At 46.4% G+C, this 19,634-nt stretch overlaps 1 protein-coding gene across 3 annotated transcripts in view; it reads right to left on the bottom strand.

The window, feature by feature from the left end:
• LOC124042184 (receptor-type tyrosine-protein phosphatase mu-like) overlaps positions 1 to 19,634 on the bottom strand; it is a 621,881-nt gene that overhangs the window by 397,576 nt on the left and 204,671 nt on the right. For all 3 annotated transcript variants that reach the window (XM_046360586.1, XM_046360587.1, XM_046360588.1), the window contains exon 4: positions 1,420 to 1,498. In XM_046360586.1, coding sequence (XP_046216542.1) covers positions 1,420 to 1,498 — 79 coding nt within the window. The remainder of the gene's footprint in view (positions 1 to 1,419; positions 1,499 to 19,634) is intronic.

Raw genomic sequence — 19,634 nt, 5'->3', positions numbered from 1 at the left:
CAAAAGCACTGTGTGTATTCAGCAGCAAATTCCCACACGTTGTTCAATGTTCATTAGTTCAACCAATGAAGCACTTGAAGAGATGCTGGTTAATCCTATTGAGAGTGACCTTTACATAGGATAGGGCTCACACTTCAATCTGAGAGACGAGAGGATAGATAGGAGAGAGATTATGGCTGGCCAACACTTTTAAGGAAAGAGACAATAAATGAAAGATGAAAAACAAAGGCTATATGCAGCATATGGTGCCATTTGCTTTCATCTCTCTCTCTCTCTCTAACTCTATCTATAACTCTCTCTCTAACTCTATCTCTAACTCTCTCTCTAACTCTCTCTCTAACTCTCTCTCTAACTCTCTCTCTAACTCTCTCTCTCTCTCTCTCGCTAACTCTCTCTCTCTCTCTCTCTCTAACTCTCTCGCTAACTCTCTCTCTCGCTCTCTCTCTCTCGCTCTCTCTCTCTCGCTCTCACTCTCTCTCTCTCGCTAACTCTCTCTCTCTCTCTCTCTCGCTCTCTCTCTCGCTCTCGCTCTCTCTCTCTCTCTCTCTCTCTCTCTCTCTCTCTCGCTCTCTCTCTCTCTCTCCTCTATTCTTGTGTTCCCTCCATCACCACTCTCCCTTTCTAACTCTCTCTCTCTCTCTCTCTCTCTGGCTCTCTCCCTCTCTCGCTCTCTCCTTCTGTCTCCCTCTCTGGCTCTCTCCCTCTCTCGCTCTCTCCTCCTCTCTCCCTCTCTGGCTCTCTCCCTCTCTCGCTCTCTACCTCTCTCACTCTCTACCTCTCTCCCTTTCTAACTCTCGCTCTCTCCTTCTCTCAAAGGACAGATTTAACAGAGCCACTTCAGCAGTAGATTCTCAACAGGCTTTATGTGTGTCGACTATAGCTATAAATATTGTTCAGGAGGGATGGAGGGAGAGAAAGGGAGGTGTGTGTGTGTGTGTGTGTGTGTGTGTGCTCGCGTGCTTGCATGATAGTGCTAGTGTGTGTGTGTGTGTGTGTGTGTGTGTGTGTGTGTGTTCGCGTGCTTGCATGATAGTGCTAGTGTGTGCATGTGTGTGTGTGTGTGTGTGTGTGTGTGTGTGTGTGTGTGTGTGTGTGTGTGTGTGTGTGTGTGTGTGTGTGTGTGTGTGTGTGTGTGTGTGTGTGTGTGTGTGTGTGTGTGTGTGTGTGTTTTACATCCATTGCCTGATGCTGTGAAAATGCCTGTTGTTGCGTGTTTCTAGCACCTTGAGAAAGATATAGTATCTCTGTCTCTGTACTATATTGATATCTGGGGGTGTCAGGAAAAGGACAAGGAGGATAATTTGATGATGTATTTTATGTCAGCGGGCGGAGAGGAGGGGTGTGTGTGTGTGTGTGTGTGTGTGTGTGTGTGTGTGTGTGTGTGTGTGTGTGTGTGTGTGTGTGTGTAGTGGGACTTACTGCACTGATGGCCCTGGAGCACCACATTTTTGATGGCCAGCAGGCCACGACGCCCTGAGGTTACCACCTCAAACACCATCTGAGGAGGGACAAGACACATCACAGCAACACTGATAAATGTTCACACTTCTTCCAAATGTCACTCGCTCTCCCCTCCCTCCCTCCCTCCCTCCCTCCCTCCCTCCCTCCCTCCCTCCCTCCCTCCCTCCCTCCCTCCCTCCCTCCCCACCTAGACTTTCCTCCCCCTCCCCTCCCTCTCTTAGACTCCTCTCTCCCCTCCCCACCTGGACTCCCCTCCCTTCAACCTCCTCTCCTCTCCCATCCCTCCCTCCCTCCCCACCTAGACTTTCCTCCCCCTCCCCTCCCTCTCTTAGACTCCTCTCTCCCCTCCCCACCTAGACTCCCCTCCCCTCAACCTCCTCTCCTCTCCCTCCTCCCTCCCTCCCTCGACTCCACTCAACCTCCTCTCCTCTCCCATCCCTCCCTCCCTCCCTCCCTCCCCACCTAGACTTTCCTCCTCCCTCCCCTCCCTCTCTTAGACTCCTCTCTCCCCTCCCCACCTAGACTCCCCTCCCCTCAACCTCCTCTCCTCTCCCCTCCCTCCCTCCCTCCCTCCCTCGACTCCACTCAACCTCCTCTCCTCTCCCCTCCCTCCCTCCCTCCCTCGACTCCACTCAACCTCCTCTCCTCTCCCTCCCTCCCTCCCTCCCTCGACTCCCTCAACCTCCTCTCCTCTCCCCTCCCTCCCTCCCTCCCTCCCTCCCCCTCCCTCCCTCCCTCGACTCCACTCAACCTCCTCTCCTCTCGCCTCCCCTCCCCCCACTCCCTCCCTCTCTAGACTCCCGTGGGAGTGTCACGGTGTCAGACGGATATGATTAATACAATAAGAATCAGATGTAGTTGGGAGCCAGAGGGTCAAAAACACTCACTTTTGAAATGTATGATTGTAATAACAACACGGAGGCAATACCATCCCTGGGGATGAGACTACAGGGGATGACAGAGAGGGGATGAGACTACAGGGGATGACAGACAGGGGATGAGACTAGACTACAGTGGATGACAGAGAGGGGATGAGACTACAGGGGATGACAGAGAGGGGATGAGACTAGACTACAGGGGATGACAGAGAGGGGATGAGACTAGACTACAGGGGATGACAAGGAGGGGATGAGACTAGACTACAGGGGATGACAGAGAGGGGATGAGACTAGACTACAGGGGATGACAGAGAGGGGATGAGACTAGACTACAGGGGATGACAGAGAGGGGATGAGACTAGACTACAGGGGATGACAGAGAGGGGATGAGACTACAGGGGATGACAGAGAGGGGATGAGACTACAGGGGATGACAGAGAGGGGATGAGACTAGACTACAGGGGATGACAGAGAGGGGATGAGACTAGACTACAGGGGATGACAGAGAGGGGATGAGACTACAGGGGATGACAGAGAGGGGATGAGACTACAGGGGATGACAGAGAGGGGATGAGACTACAGGGGATGACAGAGAGGGGATGAGACTAGACTACAGGGGATGGCAGAGAGGGGATGAGACTACAGGGGATGACAGAGAGGGGATGAGACTAGACTACAGGGGATGACAGAGAGGCGATGAGACTAGACTACAGGGGATGACAGAGAGGGGATGAGACTAGACTACAGGGATGACAGAAAGGGGATGAGACTACAGGGGATGACAGAGAGGGGATGAGACTACAGGGGATGACAGAGAGGGGATGAGACCAGACTACAGGGGACAACAGAGAGGGGATGAGACCAGACTACAGGGGATGACAGAGAGGGGATGAGACCCAGACTATAAGTGGATGACAGACTAGGGCAGGTCCCTACAGGATGTTAGCTGGGATGAGACCCAGACTATAAGTGGATGACAGACTAGGGCAGGTCCCTACAGAATGATAGCTGGGATGAGACCCAGACTATAAGCGGATGACAGACTAGGGCAGGTACATACAGAATGTTAGCTGGGATGAGACCCAGACTATAAGCGGATGACAGACCAGGGCAGGTCCATACAGAGTGTTAGCTGGGATGAGACCCAGACTATAAGTGGATGACAGACCAGGGCAGGTCCATACAGAATGTTAGCTGGGATGAGACCCAGACTTATAAGTGGATGACAGACCAGACATCCTACATTATCCTTCCTCTGTACTGTACCAACCGATATATCCAATCTAGAATCCTACATTATCCTCTGTACTGTACCAACTGATGGGTATATCATTCCTTTTCCAGTACTGACAGAGAGACTAGCTACAGTACGCACACAGGAATTTACAGTCTGGCACAGACAGACAGACAGACAGGCAGACTAGGCACAGTACGCAGGCAGGAATTTACAGTCTGGCACAGACAGACAGACAGACAGGCAGACAGACAGACAGACAGACATTTACAGTCTGGCACAGACAGACAGACAGACAGACAGACTAGACAGACAGACAGAGGAATTTACAGTCTGGCACAGACAGACAGACAGACAGACAGACGCACACAGGAATTTACAGTCTGGCACAGACAGACAGACAGACTAGCTACAGTACGCACACAGGAATTTACAGTCTGGCACAGACAGACAGAGAGACTAGCTACAGTACGCACACAGGAATTTACAGTCTGGCACAGACAGACAGAGAGACTAGCTACAGTCTCACTCCAGGAATTTGTCTGGCACAGACAGACTTTCTGTCTAGCTCTCGCCACAGGAATTTACAGTCTCCCCCTTTCTGTCTGGCACAGACAGACAGACAGACAGACAGACAGACAGACAGACAGACAGACAGACAGACAGACAGGCAGGCAGGCAGGCAGGCAGGCAGGCAGGCAGGCAGGCAGGCAGACAGACAGACAGACAGACAGACAGACAGACAGACAGACAGACAGACAGACAGACAGACAGACAGACAGACAGACAGACAGACAGACAGACAGACTGCATTTAGATAAGAATCTCTCGCTCTCTCTTTGTCTCCCCCTTTCTGTCTCTCTCTCTCCCTCCTCTCTCTTTGTCTCCCCCTTTCTGTCTCTCTCTCTCCCTCATCTCTCTTTGTCTCCCCCTTTCTGTCTCTCTCTCTCTCCCTCCTCTCTCTGTCTCCCCTTTCTGTCTCTCTCTCCCTCCTATCTCATTGTCTCCCTCTTTCTGTCTCCCCCTTTCTGTCTCTCTCTCTCCCTCCTCTCTCTTTGTCTCCCCCTTTCTGTCTCTCTCTCTCCCTCCTCTCTCTTTGTCTCCCTCTTTCTGTCTCTCTCTCTCTCCCTCCTCTCTCTTTGTCTCCCCCTTTCTGTCTCTCTCTCCCTCCTCTCTCTTTGTCTCCCCCTTTCTGTCTCTCTCTCTCCCTCCTCTCTCTTTGTCTCCCCCTTTCTGTCTCTCTCTCCTGCCTCTCTCTTTGTCTCCCCCTTTCTGTCTCTCTCTCTCCCTCCTCTCTCATTGTCTCCCCCTTTCTGCCTCTCTCTCTCTCCTCTCTCATTGTCTCCCTCTTTCTGTCGCTCTCCCTCCTCTCTCTTTGTCTCCCCCTTTCTGTCTCTCTCTCTCCCTCCTCTCTCTTTGTCTCTCTCTCCCGCCTCTCTCTTTGTCTCCCCCTTTCTGTCTCTCTCTCCCTCCTCTCTCATTGTCTCCCTCTTTCTGTCTCTCTCTCTCCCTCCTCTCTCTTTGTCTCCCCCTTTCTGTCTCTCTCTCCCGTCACTCTCTTTGTCTCCCCCTTTCTGTCTCTCTCTCTCCCTCCTCTCTAATTGTCTCCCCCTTTCTGCCTCTCTCTCTCCCCCTCTCTTTGTCTCCCCCTTTCTGTCTCTCTCTCTCCCTCCTCTCTCTTTGTCTCCCCCTTTCTCTCTCTCTCTCCCTCATCTCTCTTTGCCTCCCCCTTTCTGTCTCTCTCTCTCCCTCCTCTCTCTTTGTCTCCCCCTTTCTCTCTCTCTCTCCCTACTCTCTCATTGTCTCCCCCTTTCTGCCTCTCTCTCTCCCTCCTCTCTCTTTGTCTCCCCTTTTCTGTCTCTCTCTCTCCCTCCTCTCTCATTGTCTCCCCCTTTCTGTCTCTCTCTCTCCCTCCTCTCTCTTTGTCTCCCCCTTTCTGTCTCTCTCTCCCGCCTCTCTTTGTCTCCCCCTTTCTGTCTCTCTCTCTCCCTCCTCTCTCTTTGTCTCTCTCTCCCGCCTCTCTCTTTGTCTCCCCCTTTCTGTCTCTCTCTCCCTCCTCTCTCATTGTCTCCCTCTTTCTGTCTCTCCCTCTCCCTCCTCTCTCTTTGTCTCCCCCTTTCTGTCTCTCTCTCCCGCCTCTCTTTGTCTCCCCCTTTCTGTCTCTGTCTCCCTCCTCTCTCTTTGTCTCTCTCTCCCGCCTCTCTCTTTGTCTCCCCCTTTCTGTCTCTCTCTCTCCCTCCTCTCTCATTGTCTCCCTCTTTCTGTCTCTCTCTCTCCCTCCTCTCTGTCTCCCCCTTTCTGTCTCTCTCTCCCGCCTCTCTCTTTGTCTCCCCCTTTCTGTCTCTCTCTCTCCCTCCTCTCTCATTGTCTCCCCCTTTCTGCCTCTCTCTCTCCCTCCTCTCTCATTGTCTCCCCCTTTCTGTCTCTCTCTCTCCCGCCTCTCTCTTTGTCTCCCCCTTTCTGCCTCTCTCTCTCCCTCCTCTCTCATTGTCTCCCTCTTTCTGTTTCTCTCTCTCCCTCCTCTCTCTTTGTCTTCCCCTTTCCGTCTCTCTCTCCCGCCTCTCTCTTTGTCTCCCCCTTTCTGTCTCTCCCTCTCCCTCCTCTCTCTTTGTCTCTCTCTCTCCCTTTCACTCAATGTCCTTGAGTGGCCCAGCCAGAGCCCAGACTTGAACCCGATCTAACATCTCAGAAGAGACCTGAAAACAGCTGTGCAGCGACGCTCCCCATCCAACCTGACAAAGCTTGAGAGGATCTGCAGAGAAGAATGGGAGAAACTCACGAAATACAGGTGTGTCAAGTTGGTAGCATCATACCCAAGAAGCCTTGAGGCTGTAATCACTGCCAAATGTGCTTCAACAAACTCCTGAGTAAAGGGTCTGAATACTTACATAAATGTGATATTTCAGTTTTAAATTTGTAATACATTTGCAAAAATTCTAAAAACCTGTTTTTCGTTTATCATTAAGGGGTATTGTGTGTAGATTAATGAGGGTTAAAAACACTTTTAGAGTAACGTCACAACCTCTGGAACAAGTTGAGGGATCTGAATACTTCTCGAAAGCTGCGTATCTCTCTCTCCTCTCTCTCCCCATATACAGTGGGGAGAACAAGAATTTGACACACTGCCGATTTTGCAGGTTTTCCTACTTACAAAGCATGTAGAGGATACGGGGAGAGAGAGGACAGAGATATATATACGGGGGAGAACAAGTATTTCATACAATGCTGATTTTGCAGGTTTTCCTACTTACAAAGCATGTAGAGGTCTGTCATTTTTATCATAGGTACACTTCAACTATGAGAGACGGAATCTAAAACAAAAATGCAGAAAATCACATTGTATGATTTTTAAATAATTAATTGCATGACATAAGTATTTGATCACCTACCAACCAGTAAGAATTCTAGCTCTCACAGATCTGTTAGTTTTTCTTTAAGAAGCCCTCCTGTTCTCCACTCATTACCTGTATTAACTGCACCTGTTTTAACTCGTTACCTGTATAAAAGACACCTGTCCACACACTCAATCAAACAGACTCCAACCTCTCCACAATGGCCAAGACCAGAGAGGGTGTAAGGACATCCGGGGTAAAATTGTAGACCTGCACAAGGCTGGGATGGGCTACAGGACAATAGGCAAGCAGCTTGGTGAGAAGGCAACAACTGTTGGCGCAATTATTAGAAAATGGAAGAAGTTCAAGATGACGGTCAATCACCCTCGGTCTGGGGCTCTATGCAAGATCTTACCTCGTGGGGCATCAATGATCATGAGGAAGGTGAGGGATCAGCCCAGAACTACACGGCAGGACCTGGTCAATGACCTGAAGAGAGCTGGGACCACAGTCTCAAAGAAAACCATTAGTAACACACTACGCCATCATGGATTAAAATCCTGCAGCGCACGCAAGGTCCCCCTGCTCAAGCCAGCGCATGTCCAGGCCCGTCTGAAGTTTGCCAATGAAAATCTGGATGATCCAGAGGAGGAATGGGAGAAGGTCATGTGGTCTGATGAGACAAAAATATAACTTTTTAGTCTCAACTCCACTCGCCGTGTTTGGAGGAAGAAAAAGGATGAGTACAACCCCAAGAACACCATCCCAACCGTGAAGCATGGAGGTGGAAACATCATTCTTTGGGGATGATTTTCTGCAAAGGGGACAGGACGACTGTACCGTATTGAAGGGAGGATGGATGGGGCCATGTATAGTGAGATCTTGGCCAACAACCTCCTCAGTAAGAGCAATGAAGATGGGTCGTGGCTGGGTCTTCCAGGATGACAACGACCCGAAACACACAGCCAGGGCAACTAAGGAGTGGCTCCGTAAGAAGCATCTCATCTCCACCGTATATTTCTCTCTTTCTCCCTGCATATCTCTCTCTCTCCTTCCCTCTCTTTACTATTTATATATATTTTTTTTCGAGATATTCCATAGCGAAAGGCAGAGGCTAACAATTATGGCCTCATTACACTCCTATCATAATAAATTAAAAGGCCAAGGCAGTCTGTACCATTGCTGGCAGCAGAACCTAACCACCCCCCCTCTCTCTCCCCATTCCTTTTTCTCTCTCTAATTGAAATCTTTTGTTTGTGTTACTGCCATCAGTCAGCGCTGTCTAATTGCTTTTGATATAATTCATTTGAACATCAATGGTAGTGCAGGGGATAATTGTCTCTGACCCATCATTAAGAGAGGAGATGAGGGGAGGAGATGAGGGAGATGAAAGGAGATGAGATGAGATGAGATGAGGGGAGATGAAAGGAGATGAGATGAGATGAGGGGAGGGGAGAGGAGATGAGGGGAGATGAAAGGAGATGAGATTTGAGGAGATGAGGAGAGGAGATGAGAGGAGATGAGGGGAGATGAAAGGAGATGAGAGGAGATGAGGAGAGGAGATGAGGGGAGATGAAAGGAGATGAGGAGAGGAGATGAGAGGAGATGAGGAGAGGAGATGAGGGGAGATGAAAGGAGATGAGGGGAGATGAAAGGAGATGAGAGGAGATGAGGAGAGGAGATGAGAGGAGAGGAGATGAGAGGAGATGTGGGAGATGAAAGGAGATGAGGGGAGATGAGAGGAGATGAGGAGAGGAGATGAGAGGAGATGAGATGAGAGGAGATGAGAGAAGATGTGGGAGATGAAAGGAGATGAGAGGAGATGAGAGGAGATGAGGGGAGATGAGAGGATATGAGGGGAGAAGAAAGGAGATGAGGAGAGACGAAAGGAGATGAGAGGAGATGAGGGGAGATGAAAGGAGATGAGGGGAGATGAAAGGAGATTAGGGGAGATGAAAGGAGATGAGGAGAGACTAAAGGAGATGAGAGGAGATGAAAGGAGATGAGATGAGAGGAGATGAAAGGAGATGAGGGGAGATGAGGAGAGGAGATGAGATGAAAGGAAATGAAGAGAGATGAAATGAGATGAGGAGAGATGAAAGGAGATGAGAGGAGATGAGGGGAGTCTCAAACACTTGATGTCACAGAGAGAAGTTCAACCTAATTAATCAGAGTGACAGACAGAGGGGGGGGAAAGTAATCTGTAAATAACTGAGTAGTACATGTTTTATACAGGACTGATTTAAAAAGCACTGTCTGTAGCCACTGGATTATTGTTTAGCACTGTCTGTAGCCACTGGCTTATTGTTTAGCACTGTCTGTAGCCACTGGCCTATTGTTTAGCACTGTCTGTAGCCACTGGCTTATTGTTTAGCACTGTCTGTAGCCACTGGCCTATTGTTTAGCACTGTCTATAGCCACTGGCTTATTGTTTAGCACTGTCTGTAGCCACTGGCTTATTGTTTAGCACTGTCTGTAGCCACTGGCTTATTGTTTAGCACTGTCTGTAGCCACTGGCCTATTGTTTAGCACTGTCTGTAGCTACTGGCTTATTGTTTAGCACTGTCTGTAGCCACTGGCTTATTGTTTAGCACTGTCTGTAGCCACTGGCTTATTGTTTAGCACTGTCTGTAACCACTGGCTTATTGTTTAGCACTGTCTGTAGCCACTGGCTTATTGTTTAGCACTGTCTGTAGCCACTGGCTTATTGTTTAGCACTGTCTGTAGCCACTGGCTTATTGTTTAGCACTGTCTGTAGCCACTGGCTTATTGTTTTGCACTGTCTGTAGCCACTGGCTTATTGTTTTGCACTGTCTGTAGCCACTGGCTTATTGTTTAGCACTGTCTGTAGCCACTGGCTTATTGTTTAGCACTGTCTGTAGCCACTGGCCTATTGTTTAGCACTGTCTGTAGCCACTGGCCTATTGTTTAGCACTGTCTGTAGCCACTGGCTTATTGTTTAGCACTGTCTGTAGCCACTGGCTTATTGTTTAGCACTGTCTGTAGCCACTGGCTTATTGTTTAGCACTGTCTGTAGCCACTGGCTTATTGTTTAGCACTGTCTGTAGCCACTGGCTTATTGTTTAGCACTGTCTGTAGCCACTGGCTTATTGTTTAGCACTGTCTGTAGCCACTGGCTTATTGTTTAGCACTGTCTGTAGCCACTGGCTTATTGTTTAGCACTGTCTGTAACCACTGGCCTATTGTTTAGCACTGTCTGTAGCCACTGGCTTATTGTTTAGCACTGTCTGTAGCCACTGGCTTATTGTTTAGCACTGTCTATAGCCACTGGCTTATTGTTTAGCACTGTCTGTAGCCACTGGCTTATTGTTTAGCACTGTCTGTAGCCACTGGCTTATTGTTTAGCACTGTCTGTAGCCACTGGCTTATTGTTTAGCACTGTCTGTAGCCACTGGCTTATTGTTTAGCACTGTCTGTAGCCACTGGCTTATTGTTTAGCACTGTCTGTAGCCACTGGCTTATTGTTTAGCACTGTCTATAGCCACTGGCTTATTGTTTAGCACTGTCTGTAGCCACTGGCTTATTGTTTAGCACTGTCTGTAGCCACTGGCTTATTGTTTAGCACTGTCTGTAGCCACTGGCTTATTGTTTAGCACTGTCTATAGCCACTGGCTTATTGTTTAGCACTGTCTGTAGCCACTGGCTTATTGTTTAGCACTGTCTATAGCCACTGGCTTATTGTTTAGCACTGTCTGTAGCCACTGGCTTATTGTTTAGCACTGTCTGTAGCCACTGGCTTATTGTTTAGCACTGTCTGTAGCCACTGGCCTATTGTTTAGCACTGTCTGTAGCCACTGGCTTATTGTTTAGCACTGTCTGTAGCCACTGGCTTATTGTTTAGCACTGTCTGTAGCCACTGGCTTATTGTTTAGCACTGTCTGTAGCCACTGGCTTATTGTTTAGCACTGTCTGTAGCCACTGGCTTATTGTTTAGCACTGTCTATAGCCACTGGCTTATTGTTTAGCACTGTCTGTAGCCACTGGCTTATTGTTTAGCACTGTCTGTAGCCACTGGCTTATTGTTTAGCACTGTCTGTAGCCACTGGCTTATTGTTTAGCACTGTCTGTAGCCACTGGCTTATTGTTTAGCACTGTCTGTAGCCACTGGCTTATTGTTTAGCACTGTCTGTAGCCACTGGCTTATTGTTTAGCACTGTCTATAGCCACTGGCTTATTGTTTAGCACTGTCTGTAGCCACTGGCTTATTGTTTAGCACTGTCTGTAGCCACTGGCTTATTGTTTAGCACTGTCTATAGCCACTGGCTTATTGTTTAGCACTGTCTGTAGCCACTGGCTTATTGTTTAGCACTGTTGTAGCCACTGGCTTATTGTTTAGCACTGTCTGTAGCCACTGGCTTATTGTTTAGCACTGTCTGTAGCCACTGGCTTATTGTTTAGCACTGTCTGTAGCCACTGGCTTATTGTTTAGCACTGTCTGTAGCCACTGGCTTATTGTTTAGCACTGTCTATAGCCACTGGCTTATTGTTTAGCACTGTCTGTAGCCACTGGCTTATTGTTTAGCACTGTCTGTAGCCACTGGCTTATTGTTTAGCACTGTCTATAGCCACTGGCTTATTGTTTAGCACTGTCTGTAGCCATTGGCTTATTGTTTAGCACTGTCTGTAGCCACTGGCTTATTGTTTAGCACTGTCTGTAGCCACTGGCTTATTGTTTAGCACTGTCTATAGCCACTGGCTTATTGTTTAGCACTGTCTGTAATCACTGGCTTATTGTTTAGCACTGTCTGTAGCCACTGGCTTATTGTTTAGCACTGTCTGTAGCCACTGGCTTATTGTTTAGCACTGTCTGTAGCCACTGGCTTATTGTTTAGCACTGTCTATAGCCACTGGCTTATTGTTTAGCACTGTCTGTAGCCATTGGCTTATTGTTTAGCACTGTCTGTAGCCACTGGCTTATTGTTTAGCACTAGCCACTGGCTTATTGTTTAGCACTGTCATAGCCACTGGCTTATTGTTTAGCACTGTCTGTAATCACTGGCTTATTGTTTAGCACTGTCTGTAGCCACTGGCTTATTGTTTAGCACTGTCTGTAGCCACTTATTGTTTAGCACTGGCTGGCTTATTGTTTAGCACTGTCTGTAGCCACTGGCTTATTGTTTAGCACTGTCTATAGCCACTGGCTTATTGTTTAGCACTGTCTATAGCCACTGGCTTATTGTTTAGCACTGTCTGTAGCCACTGGCTTATTGTTTAGCACTGTCTGTAGCCACTGGCTTATTGTTTAGCACTGTCTGTAGCCACTGGCTTATTGTTTAGCACTGTCTGTAGCCACTGGCTTATTGTTTAGCACTGTCTGTAGCCACTGGCTTATTGTTTAGCACTGTCTGTAGCCACTGGCTTATTGTTTAGCACTGTCTATAGCCACTGGCTTATTGTTTAGCACTGTCTAGCCACTGGCTTATTGTTTAGCCACTGGCTTATTGTTTAGCACTGTCTATAGCCACTGGCTTATTGTTTAGCACTGTCTATAGCCACTGGCTTATTGTTTAGCACTGTCTGTAGCCACTGGCTTATTGTTTAGCACTGTCTGTAGCCACTGGCTTATTGTTTAGCACTGTCTATAGCCACTGGCTTATTGTTTAGCACTGTCTGTAGCCACTGGCTTATTGTTTAGCACTGTCTGTAGCCACTGGCTTATTGTTTAGCACTGTCTATAGCCACTGGCTTATTGTTTAGCACTGTCTGTAGCCACTGGCTTATTGTTTAGCACTGTCTGTAGCCACTGGCTTATTGTTTAGCACTGTCTGTAGCCACTGGCTTATTGTTTAGCACTGTCTATAGCCACTGGCCTATTGTTTTGCAATAACCTATAAACAAAGGAAGTTGGTGACTTTCTATAATTGTAATGGGCTACGGCTCATTAAATACATACCAATTATCAAATGTATGTATTCTATACATTGTACAGCACATAAGACATGTTAGCAGAACATCCCATGTATATTCAACTGGGAACAATGCATTTCCTCTCACTCCCCAGTTTATAGTCAAACTACATTTTTACAACCCAGTTTATAGCAAATCCACGGAGCCATTCGCTTTGGTTTTGATTGTTATACAATGAAACAGGGGCCAAATTGTGTGTGTTTGTGTGTGTGTGTTTGTGACACTCCCTTCCAAAGCTGCCTGTGGTAGAGGATAACGGTTTCAGAGAGTCTTATCTTTCGGGAAATGGGTTCATAATGGCTTATAGCCACAGCGGTTCAACTGATCGACAAAAATAAACACGAAGAAAATCAATTCAACATGAAATTCTGTTGACCACAGAGAGAGAGAGAGCGTGATTCTATCTGTTCTCCTCTACCTTGCTCTGTTGACCACAGAGAGAGAGAGAGCGTGATTCTATCTGTTCTCTTCTACCTTGCTCTGTTGACCACAGAGAGAGAGAGAGAGTGATTCTATCTGTTCTCCTCTACCTTGCTCTGTTGACCACAGAGAGAGAGAGAGTGATTCTATCTGTTCTCCACTACCTTGCTCTGTTGACCACAGAGAGAGAGAGCGTGATTCTATCCTCTACCTTGCTCTGTTGACCACAGAGAGAGAGCGTGATTCTATCTGTTCTCCTCTACCTTGCTCTGTTGACCACAGAGAGAGAGAGAGAGAGTGATTCTATCTGTTCTCCTCTACCTTGCTCTGTTGACCACAGAGAGAGAGAGAGCGATTCTATCTGTTTTCCTCTATCTTGCTCTGTTGACCACAGAGAGAGAGAGAGTGATTCTATCTGTTCTCCTCTACCTTGCTCTGTTGACCACAGAGAGAGAGAGAGAGTGATTCTATCTGTTCTCCTCTATCTTGCTCTGTTGACCACAGAGAGAGAGAGTGATCTTGCTCTGTTGACCACAGAGAGAGAGAGTGATTCTATCTGTTCTCCTCTACCTTGCCTGGCTGGAAAAGTCCCAGGATGTTGTGGCTGGTTTCTAAAATCTGAATTTACAGAACTGAATTTGAAAACTGAGAAGTTGAATAAATGAAACTTTGATCCACTTGAAATGATAGTTTGTAAACTTTATATGCAGACAATGAATGCAATATCTACCATATTGAAACAGGAATATATAAATAGTGAATTTGAATATTCAATTACATTTAAATATCATTTTAAAACAGAATGAAATGTTCACTCAATTCAGTTTCAAATCAAGAAATACATCTTTAATTTTTCAAGTACAATTTATGTTGGCACTGAAATCACCGCATACAAATCCAACCCTGGTTTATGAATAGCAATAAATAAATAAATAGGTATTATTATATTACATGATAAATATGTGATGACATCCTCAATTACATTTTAGGAAGACCTGACAGAGGAGTAATTATCTCAGATGAAAGACCTCGTATGGACTTTATAAAAAACAACATAACATGTACTTACCGAATTACATCAGAGTACCAGGTGGTTTCACACACACACACACACACACACAGACACACACACACACAGACACACAGACACACACACACAGACACACACACACACTTAGTTTACTATGCAATCAAAGACACCTATAATTATTTTAGCTCTTTATTTTTTTATTTTCCTTGTGAGGAAGAGACGGCCCAGAGATCATTAGTCTTCAAAATTACTTTTCCTTGTTGTCAATTTAAAGACTGAGACCTTTATGTATCACACACACACACACGCACGCACCTACGCACACACGCACACACACACACACACACACACACCATTATAAAGAGAGATACCGTTCCCTCGGAGGGTTGAATGGCAACAGATGTCTGGGATTTCCCACAGCACATTGAGATGTGTGATGGAGTGTGTGTGTGTGTGTGTGTGTGTGTGTGTGTGTGTGTGTGTGTGTGTGTGTGTGTGTGTGTGTGTGTGTGTGTGTGTGTGTGTGTGTGTGTGTGTGTGTGTGTGTGTGTGTGTGTGTGTGCGTCTGTGTGTGTGTGCGTGTGTGTGCGTGCGTGCGTGCGTGCGCGTGCGTGCATGCGCGTGCATGCGTGTGCGTGTGTGTGCGTGCGTGCGCGTGCGTGTTATAAGCCATTGCTTCACAACTCTGAATGTCACATCGATAAACAAGAGACTGTCATAAAAGGGTAGAGACGTGTGTGAAATGAAATGTTGTATGTAGCTATTGACGACAATTTGGGCCTGGTTAGTCTTCAGTCTTTACTGTGTTAAAGAGCCAAGGACAGTGTCATCTCTGTCCTTATGTTTAGAAACCTGGATGCTACTCAATGTCTTAGTATCTATTCTGTACTGTATCAATGGGTTGGTTGTCTTAGTATCTGTACTGTATCAATGGGTTGGTTGTCTTAGTATCTATTCTGTACTGTATCAATGGGTTGGTTGTCTTAGTATCTGTACTGTATCAATGGGTTGGTTGTCTTAGTATCTGTTCTGTATCAATGGGTTGGTTGTCTTAGTATCTATTCTGTACTGTATCAATGGGTTGGTTGTCTTAGTATCTATTATGTACTGTATCAATGGGTTGGTTGTCTTAGTATCTGTTCTGTACTGTATCAATGGGTTGGTTGTCTTAGTATCTATTCTGTACTGTATCAATGGGTTGGTTGTCTTAGTATCTATTATGTACTGTATCAATGGGTTGGTTGTCTTAGTATCTATTGTGTACTGTATCAATGGGTTGGTTGTCTTAGTATCTATTCTGTACTGTATCAATGAGTTGTTTGTCTTAGTATCTATTCTGTACTGTATCAATGGGGTGGTTGTCTTAGTATCTATTCTGTACTGTATCAATGGGTTGGTTGTCTTAGTATCTATTATGTACTGTATCAATGGTTTGGTTGTCTTAGTATCTATTCTGTACTGTATCAATGGGTTGGTTGTCTTAGTATCTATTCTGTACTGTATCAATGGGTTGGTTGTCTTAGTATCTATTCTGTAATGTATCAATGGGTTGGTTCTCTTAGTATCTGTTCTGTATCAATGGGTTGGTTGTCTTAGTATCTATTCTGTACTGTGTCAATGGGTTGGTTGTCTTAGTATCTATTATGTACTGTATCAATGGGTTGGTTGTCTTAGTATCTATTCTGTACTGTGTCAATGGGTTGGTTGTCTTAGTATCTGTTCTGTATCAATGGGTTGGTTGTCTTAGTATCTGTTCTGTATCAATGGGTTGGTTGTCTTAGTATCTATTATGTACTGTATCAATGGGTTGGTTGTCTTAGTATCTGTACTGTATCAATGGGTTGGTTGTCTTAGTATCTGTACTGTATCAATGGGTTGGTTGTCTTAGTATCTATTCTGTACTGTGTCAATGGGTTGGTTGTCTTAGTATCTATTATGTACTGTATCAATGGGTTGGTTGTCTTAGTATCTATTCTGTAATGTATCAATGGGTTGGTTGTCTTAGTATCTATTCTGTACTGTGTCAATGGGTTGGTTGTCTTAGTATCTATTATGTACTGTATCAATGGGTTGGTTGTCTTAGTATCTATTCTGTAATGTATCAATGGGTTGGTTCTCTTAGTATCTGTTCTGTATCAATGGGTTGGTTGTCTTAGTATCTATTCTGTACTGTGTCAATGGGTTGGTTGTCTTAGTATCTATTATGTACTGTATCAATGGGTTGGTTGTCTTAGTATCTGTTCTGTACTGTATCAATGGGTTGGTTGTCTTAGTATCTATTCTGTACTGTGTCAATGGGTTGGTTGTCTTAGTATCTATTATGTACTGTATCAATGGGTTGGTTGTCTTAGTATCTATTCTGTAATGTATCAATGGGTTGGTTCTCTTAGTATCTGTTCTGTATCAATGGGTTGGTTGTCTTAGTATCTATTCTGTACTGTGTCAATGGGTTGGTTGGCTTAGTATCTATTATGTACTGTATCAATGGGTTGGTTGTCTTAGTATCTGTTCTGTACTGTATCAATGGGTTGGTTATCTTAGTATCTATTCTGTACTGTGTCTATAGCTATAATGAAAGAGCCCAGTGGGCCCTGTAGCCTGTAGCTATAATGAAAGAGCCCAGTGGGGCCTGTAGCCTGTAGCTATAATGAAAGAGCCCAGTGGGGCCTGTAGCCTGTAGCTATAATGAAAGAGCCCAGTGGGGCCTGTAGTTATAATGAAAGAGCCCAGTGGGGCCTGTAGCTATAATGAAAGAGCCCAGTGGGGCCTGTAGCCATTAGCTATAATGAAAGAGCCCAGTGGGGCCTGTAGCTGTAATGAAAGAGCCCAGTGGGGCCTGTAGCCTGTAGCTATAATGAAAGAGCCCAGTGGGGCCTGTAGCTGTAATGAAAGAGCCCAGTGGGGCCTGTAGCTATAATGAAAGAGCCCAGTGGGGCCTGTAGCCTGTAGCTATAATGAAAGAGCCCAGTGGGGCATGTAACCTGTAGCTATAATGAAAGAGCCCAGTGGGCCTGTAGCCTGTAGCTATAATGAAAGAGCCCAGTGGGCCTGTAGCTATAATGAAAGAGCCCAGTGGGGCATGTAACCTGTAGCTATAATGAAAGAGCCCAGTGGGCCTGTAACCTGTAGCTATAATGAAAGAGCCCAGTGGGGCCTGTAGCCTGTAGCTATAATGAAAGAGCCCAGTGGGGCCTGTAGCTATAATGAAAGAGCCCAGTGGGGCCTGTAACCTGTAGCTATAATGAAAGAGCCCAGTGGGGCCTGTAGCCTGTAGCTATAATGAAAGAGCCCAGTGGGGCCTGTAGCTATAATGAAAGAGCCCAGTGGGGCCTGTAGCTATAATGAAAGAGCCCAGTGGGGCCTGTAACCTGTAGCTATAATGAAAGAGCCCAGTGGGGCCTGTAGCCTGTAGCTATAATGAAAGAGCCCAGTGGGGCCTGTAGCTATAATGAAAGAGCCCAGTGGGGCCTGTAGCTATAATGAAAGAGCCCAGTGGGGCCTGTAGCTATAATGAAAGAGCCCAGTGGGGCCCAATCTCCTGTTGGTTCGGGAGGTCAAGAGGGCTCTCTGCATCAATTAACACAGTGCACCTTTTTTAACCAGGGCCTTTAGGGAAACCAATAGGTCTCTGGTCAAAAGCAGTGCACTATATAGGGAATAGGGTTCCATAGGGCTCTGGTCTAAAGCAGTGCACTATATATAGGGAATAGGGTTCTATAGGGCTCTGGTCTAAAGCAGTGCACTATATATAGGGAATAGGGTTCTATAGGGCTCTGGTCAAAAGTAGTGCACTATATATAGGGAATAGGGTTCCATAGGGCTCTGGTCTAAAGCAGTGCACTATATAGGGAATAGGGTTCCATAGGGCTCTGGTCTAAAGTAGTGCACTATATAGGGAATAGGGTTCCATAGGGCTCTGGTCTAAAGTAGTGCACTATATATATAGGGAATAGGGTTCCATAGGGCTCTGGTCTAAAGTAGTGCACTATATATATAGGGAATAGGGTTCCATAGGGCTCTGGTCTAAAGCAGTGCACTATATAGGGAATAGGGTTCCATAGGGCTCTGGTCTAAAGCAGTGCACTATATAGGGAATAGGGCTCTGGTCTAAAGTAGTGCACTATATATATAAGGAATAGGGCTCTGGTCTATAGTAGTGCTCTATATAGGGAATAGGGTTCCTGGTCTCTAAAGTAGTGCACTATATATATAGGGAATAGGGTTCCATAGGGCTCTGGTCAAAAGCAGTGCACTATATAGGGAATAGGGTTCCATAGGGCTCTGGTCTAAAGTAGTGCTCTATGTAGGGAATAGGGTTCCATAGGGCTCTGGTCTAAAGTAGTGCACTATATAGGGAATAGGGTTCCATAGGGCTCTGGTCAAAAGTAGTGCACTATATAGGGAATAGGGTTCCATAGGGCTCTGGTCTAAAGTAGTGCACTATATAGGGAATAGGGTTCCATAGGGCTCTGGTCTAATAGTAGTGCACTATATATAGGGAATAGGGTTCCATAGGGCTCTGGTCTAAGTAGTGCTCTATGTAGGGAATAGGGTTCCATAGGGCTCTGGTCTAAAGTAGTGCTCTATGTAGGGAATAAGGTTCCATAGGGCTCTGGTCTAAAGTAGTGCACTATATATATAGGGAATAGGGTTCCATAGGGCTCTGGTCTAAAGTAGTGCACTATATATATAGGGAATAGGGTTCCATAGGGCTCTGGTCAAAAGCAGTGCACTATATAGGGAATAGGGTTCCATAGGGCTCTGGTCTATAGTAGTGCACTATATAGGGAATAAGGTTCCATTTGAGACACACCATTGGTGAGTTGTGTCTCTTCCTCAATGAGGCCTGGAAACACTATTGTCCAAGGTGTGAAATCACTGGGCTCGGTGTGCCAGGGTCAGGGATGATGTACCATGGGGGAAGTAATGGGTGAAAATGAGTTTTCTGGTGGAGTAGAACATTATATAGACCTGGTGCTGAGGGGAGAAAAAAAAAACCACATAGGCCTATTGCCATGGATACAAAGGGTTCACATTCATCACATGTAACATGGTAGTGGGTTCGATCCCCGGAACCCTTTATAGTTCCAGGTAGAACCCTTTTTGGTTCCAGGTAGAACCCTTATGGTTCCAGGTAGAACCCTTTATGGTTCCAGGTAGAACCCTTTTTGGTTCCAGGTAGAACCCTTTATGGTTCCAGGTAGAACCCTTTTTGGTTCCAGGTAGAACCCTTTATGGTTCCAGGTAGAACCCTTTTTGGTTCCAGGTAGCTCAGTTGGTAGAGCATGGCGCTTGTAACGCCAGGGTAGTGGGTTCAATCCCCGGGACCACCCATACGTAGAATGGATGCA

This window comes from Oncorhynchus gorbuscha, linkage group LG08 (assembly GCF_021184085.1).
Source record: "Oncorhynchus gorbuscha isolate QuinsamMale2020 ecotype Even-year linkage group LG08, OgorEven_v1.0, whole genome shotgun sequence".
NCBI classification, from domain to species: domain Eukaryota; kingdom Metazoa; phylum Chordata; class Actinopteri; order Salmoniformes; family Salmonidae; genus Oncorhynchus; species Oncorhynchus gorbuscha.
Note: the sequence above shows the minus strand (reverse complement) of the source record. Positions and strands in the feature narration are given on the sequence as shown.